Below are 20,235 nucleotides of genomic sequence, written 5' to 3'. Positions count from 1 at the left end.
GATATTTGTTTCGATCTTCTCTGAACATGGCGCCGTTGTTGTTTGACACGATTTTCACTTCCCTAACCGTTGGAAATGTTCTTCTTCTCTTGCTTATGTTGCTGATGTTACATTACCTGATGGTGTTGTACGAGTTCAGGGGCATGCCGCCTGGTCCGCGTTTAACCACTCTCCCCGTTTTAGGGAATGTGTTTTCCCTCGACTCCAAGGTAGAGAAACTCGGCGACGCTTTCCGGAGGTCAGTAAAGCTCTCTAGAAAAGTTTAGGTTAGGTTAACTCGATCACGGAAGCCTTTAATTCCACGTGTGCGGGGCTAACTATTGGAGTAAACAAGGCATATTCGCTCTGGAAAAACTGACGGGATGAAAGGCAATCATTCATCATCCGATATTTGGAATACAACTGATATTGCTGTTTGTACCGGCTTTGTACTTAATTAATGAGGGTGCTTTAACAATTAATACAAAATCCCCTACACCAAAACTACAACGAGAAAGGTACTGAAAAAACAAGAAGACACCCGAAGAGCGGCTTCAGCAAGATAACCGCTCTCAAGCATTGCCACAGCTCGATGAGTTGTATTCAATGTGGTCGAGATCAAATCTTTCTTAATTTAGAAGATTTCAGCCTATATCATTAGTGATTTTCATGAAAAGCAACCTGCAGCTGGTTCTACTAACTACCATGAAATCGATTAGTTGTAAATAAATGTCAGTCCAAGTGACTGGAAGGGAGAAGGGCATTGCCTGTGTTTATTCCATGTAAATTTTTTAGGGCACTGTTGTTTTAATAATTAGCGCGGGCATAATTTATTCGGGAAACAGGCTTCAGTGCAATGTCACAAAGTGAAAGTCAATAGAAGTGCTCGGGCATATCGAATAGTTGAACTGTTATATGTCACGTTTGGAAATGAAATTCCCAAGGAAATACTCAGAATCCTCATGGGACGAAGCTTTGGCCTTCTTTTTTCTTAATTATTTGAATTGGTAGATACTCAGGATTCCTCGGTTAGAGATCAGAAAGGGTTTGAGCAGTGACCCATTTGGTATATTTATAAACTCTAAGTTTAATAGTAACGCACTATCTCATACCTTCTTGTTGATTGCGTGGTCTCTTTCCCGTATATTTGCAGTCTTAAGAAAAGTTACGGCCGTGTTTTCGCCATGAAAATTGGAAGTTACAAGTTCGTCCTGGCGTCAACTCCTGCGGCTGTTAATGAGATGTTAGTAAAGAAATCTGCTGATTACGCGGGGAGACCACAGACGTATGCTTTTTATACCGAAAGCTTAGGTGGGTTAAGGCTGGTGTATTTTAATAAATTGAGCTGAGAACAGAGTTTGCCTTAACTTCACGCTTTTCTCAGTAGCACATAAATTCAACGTATGACTCAACATCAGATGAATATATAACATGACATAGCTAGACACAGACATCGGCGTTAACCCAGAGGTAGATGCAAAGACAAACGAATAGGCATAGGTATTACCAAAGAAAATGGAACATAGGATCGGGATGAGGCATAGGCACAGACGGCAGCATGATGCAAGTAAACATAGAAGCGTGAATAAGAGGATTGGCATAAAAATGAGTACGAACTGAAAACAAAACAAACAAAACAAACAAAACAAAAACAGACTTACTCATGAACTAACAAAGAAGAAGGAGTAACATTTTTACAGTAATGTTAAAATAACCTCCGTAGTGACTTTGCGAAGATGACTTTTCGAGCATCAGCCTTTGGTCAGAGCAAAATGGAAAAGAGTAACACATACGTCTTTATAAGAATAGGCCTGAGCATAACGCGAGGAGAGGTTCATGCAATCATAATCAGGCGTTTCCTTTCAGGGCACCTAGCTCAGACGACAAAGGCACCGCCAACAACATAATCACAAGCATCAGTCATTGAAGACCCATACCTAAGCATAGGCGTACACTTAGTCACAAGAATAATCACTGACATTTTACTTTTGGCTGCACTTATCTATGTTTACGAAGTGTGGCAGACGACGACTATTTTTCACCAGGGAGCTTTAAGCAACGACGACGACGACGCCGAGGACGACGACTAGTAAAAAATGAATTTATGTTTTACAAACGAAATTCGCGATTGTCTAGATCTGTTGGGTACGCCAATGACTCAAAAAACGTGTTTAAGCTAAATATACAACGACGGCGTTCAATTCCAACTGGAAATACGAAAAATTAGCCTTCGTCGTCCACGTTTCGTAGACGACTCAGAACTTGGTCATTTCACGTTGTTGTTTTGCAAAGGACGGCAAAGAAATGTACAACGAGTTATAACGCACGTGCACAGCTATTGTTCTGCTCATTAAACCTTTTGTTTTGTGACGTTCACGTTGCCGTCGTCGTCGTGGTTTGCTTAAGTTCCCTACTGACACACGCAATTAGTCGTTAATAATTATATAGTTCGTATAGTATGATCGTCCGGGTGAGGGTAGTTCTGAAAAGAACTCTTGTTAGTGACTGACGTTTCGACGGCCAGAGCGGAAGTCAACTGAATAGTGAATAGTGCTTGTCAGTCGATGATGTTACAAGTTTGGTCCGTTCAAAACGATTGGTCAGTCTAGCCATGATGGTATTGGCTGAAAGACTCGTGTAAAGTTTGTCATCAGTCATTGGTCGGTTTCGATGCGTCTATTGTCAAATTGGTCGATCAGTGTTTGGTCCGTCTATTGTTAGTCAAATTAAGTCGGTCTGTTGGTAGTCCGTTTGTCGGTTTCGTTTCCGTCGTGGATAAGTCGCTTGTAAGGCGCCGGTAGTTGTTGACATCTGGTAGATGTCAGCAACTAATAACTACAGCGTATGATATCTGTTACGACTCAGTTACTCACAGATGTCGTTTTCTTTAAATAACAGGGGGTAAGGATATCATCTTAGGAAACTATGGTCCCGAATGGAAGTTACAGCGCAAACTCTTCACTGCAGCCTTGCGCCAGTACCTCTCTGACATCCCTTTGATCGAACGCCGGGTTTCAGTCCAAGCCGAAAAGCTGGTGCAGTTCATGGAAGACCAAGATGGAAAACCTTTCGATCCTGCAGATAGTTTGATGCGTGCTGTTGCTAATGTTATTTGTGGGATTACCTTTGGTGAAGGTGAAGATACGACGAATCCAGATTTGGACAGACTTTTGAAACTCAACGTGGAGTTCATATCAAACGCTGATGATCTCCAATTGTTAGCCATCTTAGATTTCTTCCCGTGGGCACATTACCTGCCGATTAAGGCTTATGATCGCGGTATGAAACCGATGTTTGAGATACACGATATCTTACGCAAAGTCTTTAAAGAGCGAGAAAACAGCTTTGATCCAGCAAAACCCATAAAAGATTTTATTTCAGGTCTCCTTCAGGCCAAGCAAGAAGCCGAAAGCGAAAGCGATGGGGAAAAGGTCGTCCTCCTCTCCGAAGACTGTTTTGTCATCACCATCGAAGACATGTTTCTGGCCGGTTACGAAACCACAAGCACCACGCTGAAATGGGTCATCCCCTTCTTGATTGGCAATCCAAAGTACCAAGAGGACATTCAGCGCCAGTTAGATGAAGTAACTGGTGAACGGAACCCATCTCTGAACGATCGCCCCAATGTGCCACTCATCCAAGCAGCGATCATAGAAACGCTACGGGTTGGAAACGTGTTGCCCTTTGCAGTGCCTCATGTCACTTTGACGGACACCGCGCTGTGTGGATACCGGGTGCCAAAAAATACGTTCGTCTTTGCTGACACGGAATCAATTCATCTAGATCCCCAGTGCTGGGAAAACCCGACACTTTTTAACCCGTACCGTCATATTGGTGCAGACGGCAAGTTGCTCACCAACCAAGGCAACTTCTACCCTTTCGGAGCTGGGCGTCGGGTTTGCGCTGGTGAAGCCCTGGCTAAAGTTGAGCTCTTCTTGTTTATCTCGTGGATGCTTCAAAGGTTTACTTTTGTTGGTGACGATGGAGTCCCACCTAAAGCAAAGGGCGCCTTCGTCCAGTTTCCTTCTTCTTACAAGATACGTGCTATCAAGCGACAATGAAGTTCAGTGCGAACCTGGCGTTTTCTACATGACTATACATGTGTATTTAGAATTCATATATGTTCTTTAGGATTGATGTATGTTGTAGTTAGAACATCTATTATTTGAGTCCACATAGTAATATTGTCGATATTGCGTACTATAGGCTACTTTGCACCACCGACAGGGGATTTTTGTTAGAGTTTACGACCAATAAATGAAATTGGTATACTTTGCCTTGCAATGTAACCTTTGCTTGGGACACGATTTATATAGCCAAAGCAGGCATTGAGAAAGTGAAATGAAACGAATTTGAATTAGGACTGATGTAGTTAGAACTGATGTATGATTTGAGTCCACATAGTAATATTTGGACTCGATTCTTGGACTTGCATTGTAACCTTTGCTTGGAACACGATTTATATAGCTAACGCATGCACTGAGAAAGTGAAATGAAACGAATTCGAATTATTCGAATTCGAATCGTATTATTATTAAGTCAGGATGAAAAGCAAATAAAATATGAACATCTATGAAGTATCATCTCCGTCCCTCGACACCAACACTCGTGTAATGCCGGTTGCTAATGGCAGATGGCTGCATATTCAGGCTCATTACAGCGGAATCCAGGAGAAACTTACATTTTAACTAGAGAAACTCAGAATTTTAATAGCGACACTGCACCCATTGAATTCGAACTGGAAAAACACAAAATTTTTCGCCCAGGAGTGAAGCCGTCATCTAGACCCACCTATAGCTCTGTCATATTCTGGCATCAGAATAAACAAATGTAAGCTCTGACTAGTCATACCACTTTCCTGGGGCTCCAGAAGCTCCGCGGGTTTTAATTTGGTTGCTGTTCAATAAATTCAGAAACAATAACAAAGAAATAACATGATCTTCCTTGTGCGTTTAATTTGTTTGTCGGTAGAAACTAGCTAAGTCTGCAGCGTGCAAAGGGTATTTTCAGAATTTTAGAAGAGGATTTATAATTATTCTGTGATACTGCCCCTCAGTAGCTGTTCATTTATTGTCAGACTCCTGCTCAGCCGAAATTTAGATGTCTTAGAGGTATCAACTGTTTCTCTGCGGCGTTATTTAGCATTGCCATGACAACCCTGCCTGCGAGGCTAAATTAAGTGCTTTTAAACATTCCATTTGGATTAATATTAGCTAATATTCTATCATTTCATCTTATTTGCTGACTGTCCTTGCATACGGTGGCTGCGCACACAGTACCATTCTACAGTTGTTGTGGTCACTTCTATCACCGGCAAGTTCTGGGTTTACTTTTATGAAAAACAATATGGTTTGTTAGGAATTACAAAACTATAATCCTACCTGACGACATCTGGCAAGAGAGTAGTATGAAAAGGAAAAATCAATACAGTTTTGGCCCTTCATTTAAATCTTACAGTCACAAATGCTCCAAATTTTCCATTTGCCTTTACCATCTGGTAGGGTTTTCGGCATTTTAAATCCCTTATTGAGAATTTTCGATGTGGTCTCCAGGGAGTAAATTGACCAGACCTCAAAACTTGCATGTGAACATAGATATGCCGCCAGGACTGCATAGATTTTCCCGCTTGCTAAATGCTGATTAGTCGATTGAGATTTCAAAAGCGCCCCCCGTTTGTAAGGTTCTTGGGAAAATAGTCAAATCCAAGACAGCAGATCCAAGAAAGGCGGATTTCATGACGTCATCGGCATGTGACACCACAGGACAAAGAGAAAATCTTAATATCTTGTAAAACAAAACGAGGATTACGTTGTACTATTGTGACGATTTTATCAGTGACAAATGGGCAAGCGCGACCTTTGCTTCTATTTTGGGGTGTTTGTTCTTGAGGAAGAATACGCTGGAAGAACTAAATTTCACAATTTAGTTCCTCGTGAGCAAATAAACCTAAAACCGATTTGCAAGTGGTGAATGCCGTACCCTGTTAAAAAAAGAGGTGGATTCCTGTTTGAGTTATTTATTGAGTTTTCAACGACAGACATTTTTTTAGTCTTCTTAATGAAAGTCTGTGTGTAGTTGATTATAATGAGGAGGAGGATGCCTGGAAATTTCCGACCCAGTCCCCCGCTTTTGCTCTTGAGATAAAAATACTTGTAGCGGTGCAGCTTATTCTTACATCTGGAGAAGATTTCAACGACTACAAACCCCTCTTCGAAATGTTTAGTACATCTATAGTCAATAATACAGGACGTGGCGACTTTTTTCATTAAAAGCAGCATGCAGAGTGCGTTATGTCAATTCAGTTTAACAAATAATTTCCTTGTTACCGCGCGTCTGTTCAGTAATAGATCACAGACGATGTCAAAATGGGACGAGAACAAAAACGTGCCACTCGAGCCGAAAGCGAGTGTCCCTGATGTCCTTACCCCCATTCTGAGGTCTTCTGTGATCTATTACTCCACAGACGCACAGAAACATGGAATCTACTTGCTTTATATAGTAAAGAAACAAAAAAGAATGTTAATGACGTCATCTCTTCGTTTGACCTCCAATAGATCATAAGAAAGAACCAATCAAAGTGCGCGAACAATTTGACTTATTATAGAATTAAAAATTACTTCACGAACGCGCGTTAGATATGACCGTCGTCGACGTCGTCATCGTCATCATCAATTCCCTGACTTTTTCTTTGCAATACCACTAACCCTGTTTCCATGTGCGGGCTCTCTGATTTACCACACTGACTTAGGCAATCTGATAACCTACGCGGTAGTCAAATATTTTAAAAGTGGATAATATTACCGATTGCCAATGTTATTTCATTTTCGTTTGATCGCGCGTATCTTGTAAGGAGCAGGAAACTGAGTGATACTGAAAACTCCTTTCAAACTAGGAGGACAACCGTCTTCTGCAGGGACAAACGTAAACTTGTGAAACAACGATGATACAAACAAGAACAGCTTAACTTTGGCCAAGGCTTCGCCAGCACAGACTCGTCGTCCTGCTCCAAAAGGATAGAAGTTTCCTTGGTTGGTGACCACCTTGCCTTCAGGGTCAATATGACGGTATGGGTTGAACTCCTTAGGATTTTCCCAGCATTTGGGATTTAGATGTACCGCTTCCGTGTTAGCAAAGACAATGGTATCTTTGGGGATACGGTATCCGCAGAGCGTGGTGTCAGTGATCGTGACATGAGGCAATAAAAGGGGTCCCACGTTTCCGACCCGCAGTGTTTCTATTATCGTTGCCTGGATAAGAGGAAGATGAGGGCGATCGTCTAAGGAAGGGCTTCGGTTGCCAACTACTTCATCTAACTGTCGTTGAATGTCCTCTTGGTACTTTGGATAGTTAACAAGGTAGGCGATGACCCATTTCAATGTGGTGCTTGTGGTTTCGTAACCGGCAGCAAACATGACTTCGATGTCGTTAAGAAAGTAGTCATTAGACAGAAAAGCGCATCTTTCTTCGTCACTATTGAACCGGGCTTCATTCCTGGCACAAAGAAGGCTCGAAATGAAATCTTGAGCGGGTTGTGTTGGGTCAAAGTTGTCTTCTCGATCTTTCAAGAATTTACCAATTATGTCGAACATGCTAAAGAAAGGCTGGATAAATCGATCATAAGCCTTGATTGGAAGGTACTGTGTAAAGGGAAAGAAATCCAACATGGTAACTAAACGGGCTACATCGTCATTCTCCACAACATGAGCGCAAAGTTTCAAAAGTTTGGTCAAATCTGGGTGAGTGGTGTCATAGCCTTCCCCAAATGTGATTCCGCAAATAACATCAGCAACACCACGCATCAAGCAATCTGCGGGATCAAAAGGTTTTCCACCTTGTTCTTCCATGAACTGGACCATTTTCTCTGCCTGGGCTGAAACTCGGCTTTCAATCAGAGGAATATTCGAGAGGTACTGACGCAAGGCTGTAGTGAAGAGTTTGCGATGAAACTTCCAGGCGGGCCCATAGTTACCGAACGCAATATCTTTACCTCCTAAAATCAAACATAACTCTGTCAGAAACCAAGGCTGAGTAAAAGAAGCGTTTATCTTACACCCTATTGGCTAAAAAAAGTGATCGATGTTTATTTTCGTCGTAGTATTCGAACGCTATAATGGCCAAGATTTTCTCCCAAAAGTACAAAGGAAGGACCCTTTTTGAAACCTCGTTGCAACTATTTCAACCCTTTTCAGACCGGGTTTCGATTTGACCTTCTGAGACCAGGGGAGATTTGAAATAGTTAAAGCTGATAATGAAGCTAAAACTGTATCTTAGAGAGAGAGAAAGTTCCACGCGGCAAGAAATTCAAAAATTAATTTTTAAAAACATGCCGGTCAAAATGCGGTTTACATGGGAACATCAACATTCTTGACCAATGGCATACCCGAAAACCAAATATTGTTTTCAGATTAATTTTAGGAAAAGCCATGAAATGTGGAGTTCATTACTCTAATGCTTTAAAGCTCCAGGGGCCAGGCAAAAGAAAAGTGATCGGGCAATCTGTTAAGACTTGTTCAGGCTGTGGCGCATGGGCTGTTTGGACTTTACTTTATTAAAAAGCCTACGTACTAAAAATCAAAATTCTAAATACTAACTACTCACTTACTACACAAGTAGCAACGTCTTTCAGTTCTAAAGATGTTAAAATACGCCAATAGCATACCTAGGGTACGTCTCTTAACAGAGTAAGTCTGCGGTCTTCCAGCGTACTCGACAGATTTCTGTACCAGCATTTCCTTCACAGCCTCGGGAGTTGACGCCATTACGAACTTGTAACTTCCAAGTTTCAGTGAGAAAACACGGCCGTAGGTTTCGCTAAGACTGCAAAGTTAAAACAAGCATCCATTCAACCCTAGAACATGGCCGTCTTTTATTAACAGTGTTAGGAGATCGCCTTGTTATTCACACATTTGTAACCTGTTTATCTCTTCGTTTAATTTGTCACCGTCGGTTCTCCTGGGATTCTACAGATTCTTAGGGACCCAAATGGCCACGAAGTTTTGTCAATAACAAACAAACATTTTCAAGCAATTTTTAGCCGCTGTCAAATTTCTATTTGAATCTTTTTGTATCTTTTTATTTCGGATGGGTGCCCCTGGGTTTCCCATCCGCACCACTTACGCTGGGGCGGTATCATGATGAAATTTTCAAAGGAACATATCCTTCGAGTGCCCCGGGTAGTAAACTGATGGGGCAATTCATGTATTACTGTACTTTACGGAGCTATTGGAAAAACCACGACGGAGACGTTGAAGCCGAAAACTTCTCCACACACTCATCTAAACAAGAATTACTTGATTATAAGCACTGAACTTGTTTCTTATCTTTAATGTATAATTAAGTGTGGCTCATGAGCCTCACTCAGCCTAGGCTGCCTGGTGTCTAGGCCCTGTCCACACTACGCCGAAGGAGTTTGAAAACGGCGTTTTTACTCTGAAAACGCATCAAATGTTTTCCGTCCAAACTACGCTGGAGGAATTTAAAAACGCAACAATCGCCGATCACATGATTATTGTGGCGCCATCGTTTTCGAAAAGCTCCGTTTTCAAATTGTTTTCCGTCCACACGAAAACAAAAAGCCGGTGTTGTCAAATCCTCGCTTCGGTTTGAAGAGCGTTTTCGACGGACGGACGGTGACGGATTAGTGTGGACGGAAGGCCTAACCGTAGAACTAAAGCTGCGTTTTCAAACTTCTCCGGCGTACTGTGAGGACGCTGTCCGGGAATTTGAGCGTGAGCGCTTACAGTCAACTACCCTGGGTACCAGAGGTTTTTCTTGCGCGGTTTCCGGTGTCGGTCATGCGTTGCGCACCACAGAAAAAGAGAACAAAGGTTGGGACAACAGCCAATCAGAACGCTCTTAAAAATGCAAAGTCAGACTTTATATTTATGAATGATAAAAATAGACGGAACAAAGTCTGCAGTTTGTAGATTCTGCGTGGGAGAAGAAGTTGACGGGATTTCACAGCTTAGTTTGTGAACCCAGAGCGGAGTATATTTAATCCCTTTCCGTGAATTGTTATAAAGCCGGGATTGTCAATGCCATATTTTGCGATTGTCGATAAAAAGGCGCCAATGCTTCCTGTGCGAGCTATTCAGAGACTAAGAGCATTGTCCTTAATAAGCGACTGTTTTGGCAACAAGGTTAATGTTCACAATGGGTTAACAAATTAATGTAATCCCTAACTTTTTAGTGGTTATGCTTCCAGGATTCCATATGCCAAAATAAAATGTATTTCCGTCCATATTTGCCAGCACACAGTTAGGCTGGTTCCAGCTCAACTGACACAAACCCGATCTTCAGGTTAAACAGCCATTTGATTTCTATCAGAAAAAGACATCTAATCTAAATATAAACTAATTAGATGTCAATTCAGATTATACAACATCAATTCAAATGCCGGCACCGAATTAACACAAATTAATCGGCACTCGCAAAACCACAGAAATAACAAAAATGCTCCGAATATCTCGCTGTGAAATTGCGTTATTTCCGAAGCGAGCACAACTGTACATTCAGATGTAGCCATATTTAAACCTAAGCTAAAAAATAGGCAAAGTAAAAATACGATCTTGTTTTTCTTTTTTCTTTTTTTTTTTTTGACGGCACTCAATTTGCTTTTCTATTGCACAGTGTTCTTCAGTTTAATCAGTTCTCCAGAACTCGACTGAGTGGAAGTCGCTTCGCGTCAACCTTTGAATCACACCAACGGTAGAAACACACAAAAAGGCATTTCTTATTGTCGGTCTTTGGTCTGCAAAGCTCACCCAAAATGTTTGTCGCTTTCTCCCATAGCTCTATAAAATTTCTAGCCGTTGTTTGAGTTGTTACTCCCCAGAGTAAAGGCAACTCAACCACCTGCCGCTAAACATGTGTCTCTTCCTTACACTATCACCTTAATAAGCTGTTCCTTTAACTCTGATCGCGAGGCTAAATGACCAATACAGGTGATTTACCTCTAATGGCAGTATCATTAACTACCTAACAACAAATATCACCGGTTATACAAGTTCTACAAGTGAAGTGCGCAATCCATCTATGTTAGATTCGGCTGACTGATTCTGATTACATAATGCTCTCCTAATAAGCGGTACAGGACAGATATTTACGGTATTTATGTATTTATGTATTTATTTGTTTTTATATTTTAAAATAGAAAGTATATTGTTGCCTTCAAAGAATTCCTCCCGATATAACGAAGATTGATTCAATGATCGGCAACATTCAATTCAAATTGCGCTCCGCACTGTACTTACCTTTGAAAAGCGTCTGTGAGTTTCTCCGCCTTGGCGTCGAGGGAAAACAAGTTCCCTAAAACGGGGAGAGTGGTTAAACGCGGACCAGGCGGCATGTTCCTGAACTCGTACATCACCATCAAGTAATGTAACATCAGCAACAAAAGCAATAGAAGAAGAACATTTCCCATGCTAAGAAAATTATATATCGTGGCAAAAACCGGCGGCATGTTGAGTTGGTCGCCGGCAGTTAATAACGGAGTTGCCAAGGTGATTCACTAAAGTGTGACGGTCCAGTATAAGAGCCCGCCAGTCTTGCTCGAGATTCAGTCTGTCACGCAATCTCCGTAGCGTGACGAGTGCGTCAGGAACCGCTATGAGGGGTACATTGCGTGACATCCCGAGAAACGGCTGCGGATCCGGAGGAGACTGCTCTTTGGGAACAACCGGAATTTTCTGTTGCTCCGTGATCGTGACTTTTAACTTCACATTTGGATTTATGGGACGGGTGAAAGGTATTTAACTAACAGTTATTATTTTTGCCATCGTTTCGCTTTCCATGTGACAAATTTTTCGTGCAGTTTCGAACCCAACGTAAGTGGACAGAGCAGGAGTTTCTCGAGGTCATCTCCTGACCAATCAAAAATCAAGCGAGAAACCTGAGAGCACAGACAAAACATTTTCAATGATAAGGAAGATAAAATAGTTAAGTTTCATTTTATAGCATCAATGCATTCTCGGCCGATAAAAATTCTCGACTGGCAATGAAAAACCGCGAACGATATTTAAACCATTTCTCGGCCAACTAGGAATCTCGTTTGAACAAAATTTGAATTGTTTTCATCGGTTGTCCTCCGAAGTTTGTGGAGGTGCGGTGGTCTCACGGTTAAAGCACTCGCATCCGAGTCGAGCGGTGGAAGATAAAATACAAACAGAAACCAATGCATCAAACATCAGACATCCAAAGTCCCATCATATAAGATACAATGTTTTTTGATTTGTCTTTCGCTAGCAATTAGCACTACTGTAACATATCAACTGTCTTCCTGTGATTCAATTTTATTCAGATCGACAATACAGTATGTACACATTACTTCATATTAAGTTAGATAAATCTTTCAGAGCATTACGTTGAAAAACACTAGTACCGCTCATTTGTCACCTATTTAGATTGCTTCCACTCTATGCTTGGCTAATCAAAGAGATGAGATGTAGAAATCAGAGAAGCCACGTGCCGACCACGTGCATGTGCGGACCACGTGCATGTGCACGTGCAGCTTTTGGCTAATTGATTGGCTGAAAGGTTTGGAAAACCGGCCGAAAGTTGCGACAAACGTTACTGTTGTGGAAAGGCTTAAGTGCGCTCCAACGTAATGAGTTTTGCGCATCCTGTTAGGGTAAACTACTTTAACTAAACTCCCCCAAACCCGACCAAAACCGTTGCGCACAATGTCACACAATCACTTTACCCACTTCTTGCCCAGATGTGTTGCGTGACATTTCACTCAACAAGGCTATCAACTAAAGGACCGGACCCTTAATTTTTTGCTAGGTTGGGAGGCGGGGGGAGGTGGGATGGGGGATGGCAGAGCAATTTCACCAAAAAAAGAATAATAATAATAACAATCCTGCACAGCAAAAACTGCTAAAAAATATCGCACAAGGGGGGCAATGGGAAAAAAGGAATTGAGCAAGGGCTTTCTACTATTCACCTCCAGTCTTTGAATTAAACACACAAACAAACAAACAAACAAACAAATCTTGCAAAAGCTATTGCACACAATCTGAAGGTAACAAAAAATTTCGTGCCCCAGAAAAACGGCCAACCCCCACTCCCTGAAAACAATAATGGTCCGTCCCTGATCAATGCAAATGTCATTAATTTGTAAACAACTATACTGTACAAGGAATTTTAACTTTAATAATAATTGGTCTGTTTTCGAAATCCGTACTCCAAATTGAAGCCCTTCATCTTCATTGTATTTCTAATTGCCCCACTGCCTTTTTGAAAAAGGTGCAGGGTTTATTAAATGTTGGCAATATCTAAGTTGCCTGATCTTATATTTCTAGGTAAACTTTTGTTTTTTAAAGTCAAACAATAGTGGTGAGAGAACGTAAACAACACACTTCAAAAAATGTTACAGTATAACATGAGTGCAGGTAAGTGAGCTCACTTAACATTAACCTGTGTAAAAATTAACTTTATCCCCTGAAAACAAAGCTGTCTGAATTAAAAACTAGACTACTATGCAGTCTTACTGTTTAACCAACATTAGAGAATTCAACTGAGCTTTTAAAAAAACATAGCCAAGGATTTCTATACATGTAAGTCAGGAGTTTCATCAAGGGCCAAGCACCACGGAAATTGACCAGCTGAGAGGATGATTTTGCCTGCCTGGTTTGACCATCTACAGGGTAGGAGAAAGTTTTTCTTATAAAGAAGTTCGTTTCAAAAAGCTTTGCCCGCCTGTGTAAAAACTAGTAGTCCACCTGCTGAACCCATTATTGAAATCCCTCCTGTAAATACAGCTAGATCAATGTAAGAAGGTAAGTGAAGCCTTGGAGCCGAATGGCTCATAGCTACTGGAGCTTATCCCGGTTTCTGTAGCATGAAGCGGCTAGAAGTATTTCTACTCCCCCTGGACGGGATGCTAGTCCATCGCAGGTCACTCCCCCGCAATTTGTTAGGTTTCCCCAACAATTTGCCGGTACCCATTTATACTCCTGGGTGGAGAGAGGCACTGTGAGAGTTAATATCTTGCCCAAGAACACAACACAGTGTCTCCGGCCAGGGCTCGAACCCAGACCGCTCGCTCCGGGAACGAACGCACTAACCATGAGGCCACCACACCTCCCAGATCAATGGAAACCTAACAAAAATGGTTCAACTGTGTAGATAAGTGCATGACATATTTATGTACCTGTATGACGGGAGCCATTAGAAAGTAACAAAATGGTGACAAAGAATTAGATGCGGAAATCTTGCATTTCCAAGTTTGCAATAGATGGCTTAAATATTTTGTGAGGAAGATAGAATTTTTAGTTCACAAAGATTTCTGTTTGTTCAGTAAATTGATTGACAAAACTACTCCAGGCCTGCAATCACACATACAATTTTTAGCAGTTATAAATACGTGTACACACAAACAACGCACCTTTAAAATTAACAACAACAACAACAACAACAAAAACATTAGTTTAGGTTTACACATTTCTCTAGCTAGAACATGTATATAACAAGCACTTGCTTTGGCAGTTAGCATAGTTTTTTTTCCCCTTCAGAAAATAATAAGTTTCTTTGCAAATGACTTGCCCCAAGGCTTGGATTTGTCATTCTTACCCTATGAATGAATCTTTCATTCAGCCCACGATTTTTAATGTCTTAGCTATTGTCGACGGCTTTTAATACACACTTGACTGTGTATGCAAAGGCAGCAAAGCCAATGATAACACAAATGTTCACCAGGGTACTACTGATAAGGCCATTGTTTCCATCTCTTGTTGCACCAGCCACCCCACCCTGACTGTTGATGTTGTTTTGTGTTGTGGTTCCTTCGCCTTCCCTGATCTCTCCTCTTTCTCTCATTTTCTCATGGATTTCCTGCCAAGTTGCACAAACACATGTCAGACAGAATAGACAACAACAGCAACAAAAAAATAAACCAAAACCACAATTTATGGCAAGAGAGTTGGAAAACTTAAAGGGCCCTACTCAGCCACACCGTTGTTTTTGTTTACATGTGAGAGTTTGGCTAATAATATTATATTTTATTCAGAGCATGTGAAAACGAAAGAAATCACTAAAGAATATTAAACATACTTTCAGGAACACAACTTACTGTAAAGCAATAAGATTTCGCTTCACCGTGCAATTCAATAAGTTTGATGGCATCAAAAATGGCAGAGGCAAAAATGGCAGACTAGGGTCCTTCAATGGTTGAACTCACCTCTACAATATCGGGGAAAAGCTCACAGAAAATCTTATCTTTTAAGTTGAATGGTCCACTTCTTAGTGCCAGCTGTCGTTTCTGGAGTGTAATTGGTACATGTAAAAAAAAAAAAAAAAAAAAACAATATCATGTTGAGGTCTGCTTGCTTGCTTGTTTACATTTATTGGTGTATTGTTTACATTGAATATCCTGCAATGCACTCCAAAGAGAGCTTTTTACCAGACTGAGTTCACATGATGCAAATGCAAAATTATATAAATTGATGTAGGAATATAACCACACAGTATGAGACTACAGACCAACACTACATGTTCAGATACATGTATACACATGTTGTACATACGTGTAGTAACTGGCATCTCTGTATTGACTGAAAATTTCGCATTTGGTAGTGAAATGAGCAAGGAGACAAAAAACTAATACAAAACCTCTCACTGAGGTACATGACTTTGTACAGTGTAATTTAAATGAATGCTGTAGGTTTTCTTTTGGGTATACAAACCACTTTCATCCAAGTCAAACCAAACAAAGGTACATTGTGAACAGAGGACTTGCCAACAACATTAACAATAATCAGTGGACAGTCACATTACCTGAAATTCTGACGTGTCTATGCTGCCAAGGGTTGGAGATGTTTCCACCTGACAAAGTGAAATTATATACACAATATTTAAGAGTTAATGAAATGAAACAGTGATGTCACAAGTCAAATGCTTCAGCAGTGGCAAGACAGACAGACAGACAAGCAGGTAACCAAACAGACAGACATGTACATGTACAGACAGGTAAACAGACACAAAACTGCTGACAGACAGAGAGACAGACAGAGAAACAGATGGACAGAGACAGACAGACAGACAGACAGACAGACAAACAGATGGACAGAGATGAATAGGCAGACAGATACAGCAAAGGGAGACAAAGGGAGACAAACACAGTTGTACAAAAGCTGTAGACAGACAGACAGACAGACAAACAGACAGACAGGACACAGATACACGTACATGCACAAGCAGGCAGACAACTGTACACAGACAAACAGATAAACAGACAGACAGACAGATACAGACATTATTTGTTACACAAAGCTCCAAAAAAGCAACGGTCAGTATTTGTTACATCACCCTAGCGAATGCAACTTCCAATAACTGCAAAATAGGATTAATGATCAACATACCATGAAACTCAATAGGCCTGTAAGAATAGTTGAGACTGACCATGCTGGATTCCAGGTGTCAGGATGAAAGTCACTTATTGACAAACACAACCTACAAACCAATGAAGGTACAGTACCAATTAGGCCATTTACATCAAAAAGACAAAAGTACATGTAACTAAACAGACCTTCTGATACACGTGTAGGGTGCCATTAAAAACACCAGAAATTATGCAAAGTTTTCAAGGCAGATTAAGCGATAAAAGCGGACTATTATGCAAATTAAGCCATTTTCTCCTGAGCTATTGCATACTGGTATTTTACAAGGTTTCATTAGAAAAAAAAAAGAAAAAAAAAAAACAACAACAACACACACTTTTGGGCCGCTCCTAAGACAAATTGAAAAGATTGCAAATCATCTTGAAATGACAAGTAGATGCGGCATTTTTCCTGATGAATTGTTTAGTTAAAATTGTGTGATTTTTCATAAATTATGCAATTTTCCATGAATTGTGCAATGGAATGCATTTGAAGTCAACTGTGCAAAATCACACCATGGAGTAATAACAGAAGGCCTGACTACATTGCAACACTTAAATGAAAGTCTACATTCAAACTTAATGACTACTCTTCATCAAACAACTTCCCCACTGATACAGCTACCTTTACACTGTAGTTACATGTATTATTTACAGGCACTCTTGAATGGCCCAAAGGAAATGCTTAGTCAGTCTTGTTCTTCCATTGCATTTTAAGAATCCCTTTAATATGACTACCACTTAATGTGACCACAATTTTGTAATAGCCCAAAGGTGGTGGAGTAATGGAATTCCACTGTGAACAAGTTCTGGTGGAATCCTGGCCAGCAAAGAACATCATGTCTGATTGGCATGATAGTCCAGAGAAAGTCAAAAGCACTGGGGGTTACATGTGTATCTGGAAACGACAAGAAATCCATCCAGGAAAAGTAACAATGAAACTCATTTTAAGTTCCATCATGTACATGTATAGAAACATGGTTGAGTGCCAGACCACTCAATTAAGTGCATTCAAATATAAAAAATAAAAAAAAATAAAAAAATAATGCAGTCCTACTTACCTAGTGTTGACTTTAAACCGTCCATTGGGTGTGATCATAAATATTCTTGGTGGTTTAAAAGGAAAATCCTTGGGAAAAACTAGCTTGCCATGATAATATCCTCCTACAGGAATAATTCAAACAAAGCAGATGCTTCATAATTACTTGACTGCAGAGCCTGGTTACACATGTACCTGGCAGTAACATGTTTCTCAAGGCACATTCATGTGATGAGGAGACCATGTAAGAAAAAGGCCACGTACATATACATGTAGATGTCGCCAAATATGTTACAAGTACAGGTTGTATGTTATCCTTTTCTAAAAAGTTCTCTACTCAGTGCGGTAAAAAGAGTTGTGGATTTTAGTTCAAGAGAGAACCAGAATGGTCAACAGAAGACCTGGAAAACCTTCCATGTTTTCAAGCACCTTTACTTGCTGGCCAATCTCATTTCACTTCCTACTTCCTTCATGCAGTTAACAGTTACAATGTACATGCACCCTTTCTTTACTTTTCTTTCCCCATCTGTTTTGCATATGAAAGGAAAAGTTTCTGATTTTGTTATGGATCATTTTCCTTCTGGTCAAAAATGCCCTGCAAAACTATTTGAACTAAACTTCTTTACACAAAAAACGTTCTGCTAGATGGTCAAACCAGGCAGGTAAAATTGTTCTTGCAGCCGGACAACTAATTTTGCCCAGTGCATGGCTATTAATGAAACCTCTGTATAATATAGCTGGATTTTTTTCCCCCAACTGAGCACGGTCTCATTAGCTACTTTAACGTCACATCTAACAATAAATTCATTAAAACTGTTTCCTACCAAAAGTCTTTGAGAAGGCAAGATTGCAAATCTGTGATGTCAGAGGGTAACTCAGGGTGTTCATTAGGCATCGGGGATTGGAGAATTGTCCGGCTACTACGTAGAATTCTCCGGCTAAATTTCAAAGGCCTGTAGCCATTTTTTTATTCAGATGTGGAGCCGTTCAAAAAAATAATTTTTCGTTCATGTAAATAATGTACGGCGTTGAAAATTGTTTATATACATCTTGCTGAAATAGGCATCCGGCATGGACATTAAAACCTCTTTGTCAGTAATGAGTAATTTAAACGTCTCCGACATTGATTAAGCTCTGGCTTTACACTAAAATAATAATTATTGAATTTGGTACACTAATAAAAGAAAAACTTATCGACGGTTTGTGTGGAGAATTTCGTTAGCTCGAGGCGTTATTTACGCGCGAAAGTCTTGTTTTGAATATAGAGTAAACTTAAAATAGAAGTTAATGCTTAAAATAGAACAACTGAAAACGACAAAGTCACAAAAGAAAACTGGACCAAATTAAAGCCAAAAGCAATGAACTATCTACAATTCGGAAAAAAACGATTTTTGTGATGTGCTAGTATGCAAATTGAAGATGTTTACGGTATCTTTAATCTGAGTGTCAAATTACCGCTAACTTGGCAAATGCAAATTTCGCTATATTTCCTCGATCATATTGCAGCATTTTGAGAAATAGCTTTAATTTGAATGTTAGATTTTTTTTTGGTATACGACATTACTCTTGGAGTAAAAGAGCTAGAGCTCTTGTGGAACATTACTTGCTTGTTAATACAAAGAAGAACTCAACACTTTAGAACCATTTTCAGGTGTGCATTGTTTGTTTAGTCGCTAACTAAAGAGAAATGAAATTTGCTGTCAGATAACAGGAAATGGCATCTCAGGGGATTCAAAAATCCAAAATTTCCTGGGGGAGCATGCCCCCATACCCCCCTAGGAAGGACCGAGCTTTGCTCTTTAAAAAATCATTCTCCTGTTACTTTACACTACTCTCCTGCTATTTCAAATATTAACGAAAACCCTGGTAACTGTGCACTGTTACTCGCAAAATAATTTTGACTGCCAACCGCCATTGTACATGAATTCTTTTACATGCAATTTCTATGTTGTGCTATATGACAAACCACTTACTGACTGGTCCCTCAGGAAACTTGTTCATTTTGATACCCTCAAATCCAAATGTTCTCAATTTTCAGGAAACAAAATAAACTGTTTATCTCAGGAGTCGGTAAGTGTTAAAAAGCCGACAGCCGGCTTTAAGCATATCAACATGGAACAGAGAAGACAAGCAGATGTCTTCATTACAGTACATGCACAATCAATTTGTTATTAAAAACTAAAGGACTTGAGAACTGAATATTCCGGAAAAGTTCCATATTCCCACAGTGAAGATTACACGATCTATTTTTATTAGTCTTATGACATTTAAATCAATTGTTGAAAACATTTTTCATTCGGAGTGTTTGTACCTGCGTAAGGTGTATTTTCTGGACCTCGAACGACATAATGCCTGCAAAAGGACAGCAATAAAACAGCAGACGATTAGGAAACAGCAAAAAAATAACATTGTGAATGAGTTGACTGATAACGAAAATAGCCCAAGGTTGGAAAACAAATCGTACAAACCATTCTAGTATATTCGACGGTAATGGAAGCGCTGTTATATAAGGAACAGGATCTTTTACGATTCGTAAATAATCTTGTCGCAATCTCGAAGCTGCTGTTGTATGTACGCGCTTATGGGATGCCATACAAACGCGATGAAACGCCAAACAGAAGCGACAAAATAAGTACGCGAGAAACGTTGTTCTTGGTTCGTTCTTGTTGAGTTCCTGCGCTCCTGCGCTGATGTGAGATTACAGCTGACCAAGGAAACAAAAAGGCGATATTTTGATAAGTTAACGATTTATGCGTTTTTGGGTATTTTTTGATCGAGATGAATTTACGCTTCTTGACTGGGGTCAGTTAAATTTATTAAATAGCCAAATAGCGTGAAAAAA

At 40.2% G+C, this 20,235-nt stretch overlaps 3 protein-coding genes across 3 annotated transcripts in view; 1 reads left to right on the top strand and 2 right to left on the bottom strand.

The window, feature by feature from the left end:
• The window catches only part of LOC149116561 (steroid 17-alpha-hydroxylase/17,20 lyase-like), a 4,676-nt gene extending 124 nt beyond the window's left edge, over window positions 1-4,552 (top strand). Inside the window, exons 1-3 of the mRNA XM_089283668.1 lie at window positions 1-238; window positions 1,133-1,290; window positions 2,878-4,552. The exon at window positions 1-238 is cut by the window's left edge and continues 124 nt beyond it. Of these exons, the coding sequence (XP_089139794.1) occupies window positions 27-238; window positions 1,133-1,290; window positions 2,878-4,040 (1,533 nt within the window). The 5' untranslated portion in view covers window positions 1-26 and the 3' untranslated portion in view covers window positions 4,041-4,552. The remainder of the gene's footprint in view (window positions 239-1,132; window positions 1,291-2,877) is intronic.
• A 1,427-nt stretch (window positions 4,553-5,979) lies between these two features.
• Window positions 5,980-12,173, bottom strand: LOC110051404 (steroid 17-alpha-hydroxylase/17,20 lyase-like). Its single transcript, XM_020757437.2, has 3 exons — window positions 11,232-12,173; window positions 8,639-8,796; window positions 5,980-7,969 (listed from the first exon to the last, which is right to left on the bottom strand). Exons 1-3 carry the CDS (start codon window positions 11,438-11,440, stop codon window positions 6,798-6,800), a joined length of 1,539 nt encoding a protein of 512 aa, XP_020613096.2. The 5' UTR covers window positions 11,441-12,173; the 3' UTR covers window positions 5,980-6,797.
• Window positions 12,174-12,253: 80 nt separating this feature from the next.
• On the bottom strand, window positions 12,254-20,109 carry LOC110051402 (ubiquitin-conjugating enzyme E2 J2-like). The gene is made up of 7 exons (XM_020757435.2): window positions 19,862-20,109; window positions 19,705-19,745; window positions 17,416-17,518; window positions 16,338-16,428; window positions 15,754-15,801; window positions 15,158-15,238; window positions 12,254-14,811 (listed from the first exon to the last, which is right to left on the bottom strand). Exons 1-7 carry the CDS (start codon window positions 19,984-19,986, stop codon window positions 14,593-14,595), a joined length of 708 nt encoding a protein of 235 aa, XP_020613094.1. The 5' UTR covers window positions 19,987-20,109; the 3' UTR covers window positions 12,254-14,592.
• Window positions 20,110-20,235: the final 126 nt, after the last annotated feature.

Source organism: Orbicella faveolata, unplaced genomic scaffold (genome assembly GCF_042242905.1).
Source record: "Orbicella faveolata isolate gen_17 unplaced genomic scaffold, um_ofav_v1 contig_12, whole genome shotgun sequence".
NCBI lineage: Eukaryota > Metazoa > Cnidaria > Anthozoa > Scleractinia > Merulinidae > Orbicella > Orbicella faveolata.
Note: the sequence above shows the minus strand (reverse complement) of the source record. Positions and strands in the feature narration are given on the sequence as shown.

What these genes read in the sequence shown, in the direction of transcription:
- LOC110051404 (XM_020757437.2), bottom strand. Translation starts at nt 11,440, where the DNA reads ATGCCGCCGGTTTTTGCCACGATATATAATTTTCTTAGCATGGGAAAT. An exon ending in CTCACAGACGCTTTTCAAAG is followed by an intron (nt 8,797 to 11,231) that starts GTAAGTACAGTG and finishes TTAACTTTGCAG; the next exon opens with TCTTAGCGAAACCTACGGCC. An exon ending in TGTTAAGAGACGTACCCTAG is followed by an intron (nt 7,970 to 8,638) that starts GTATGCTATTGG and finishes GTTTGATTTTAG; the next exon opens with GAGGTAAAGATATTGCGTTC.
- LOC110051402 (XM_020757435.2), bottom strand. Translation starts at nt 19,986, where the DNA reads ATGGCATCCCATAAGCGCGTACATACAACAGCAGCTTCGAGATTGCGA. An exon ending in AGAAAATACACCTTACGCAG is followed by an intron (nt 17,519 to 19,704) that starts GTACAAACACTC and finishes TTATTCCTGTAG; the next exon opens with GAGGATATTATCATGGCAAG. An exon ending in CGGTTTAAAGTCAACACTAG is followed by an intron (nt 16,429 to 17,415) that starts GTAAGTAGGACT and finishes ATTGGTTTGTAG; the next exon opens with GTTGTGTTTGTCAATAAGTG.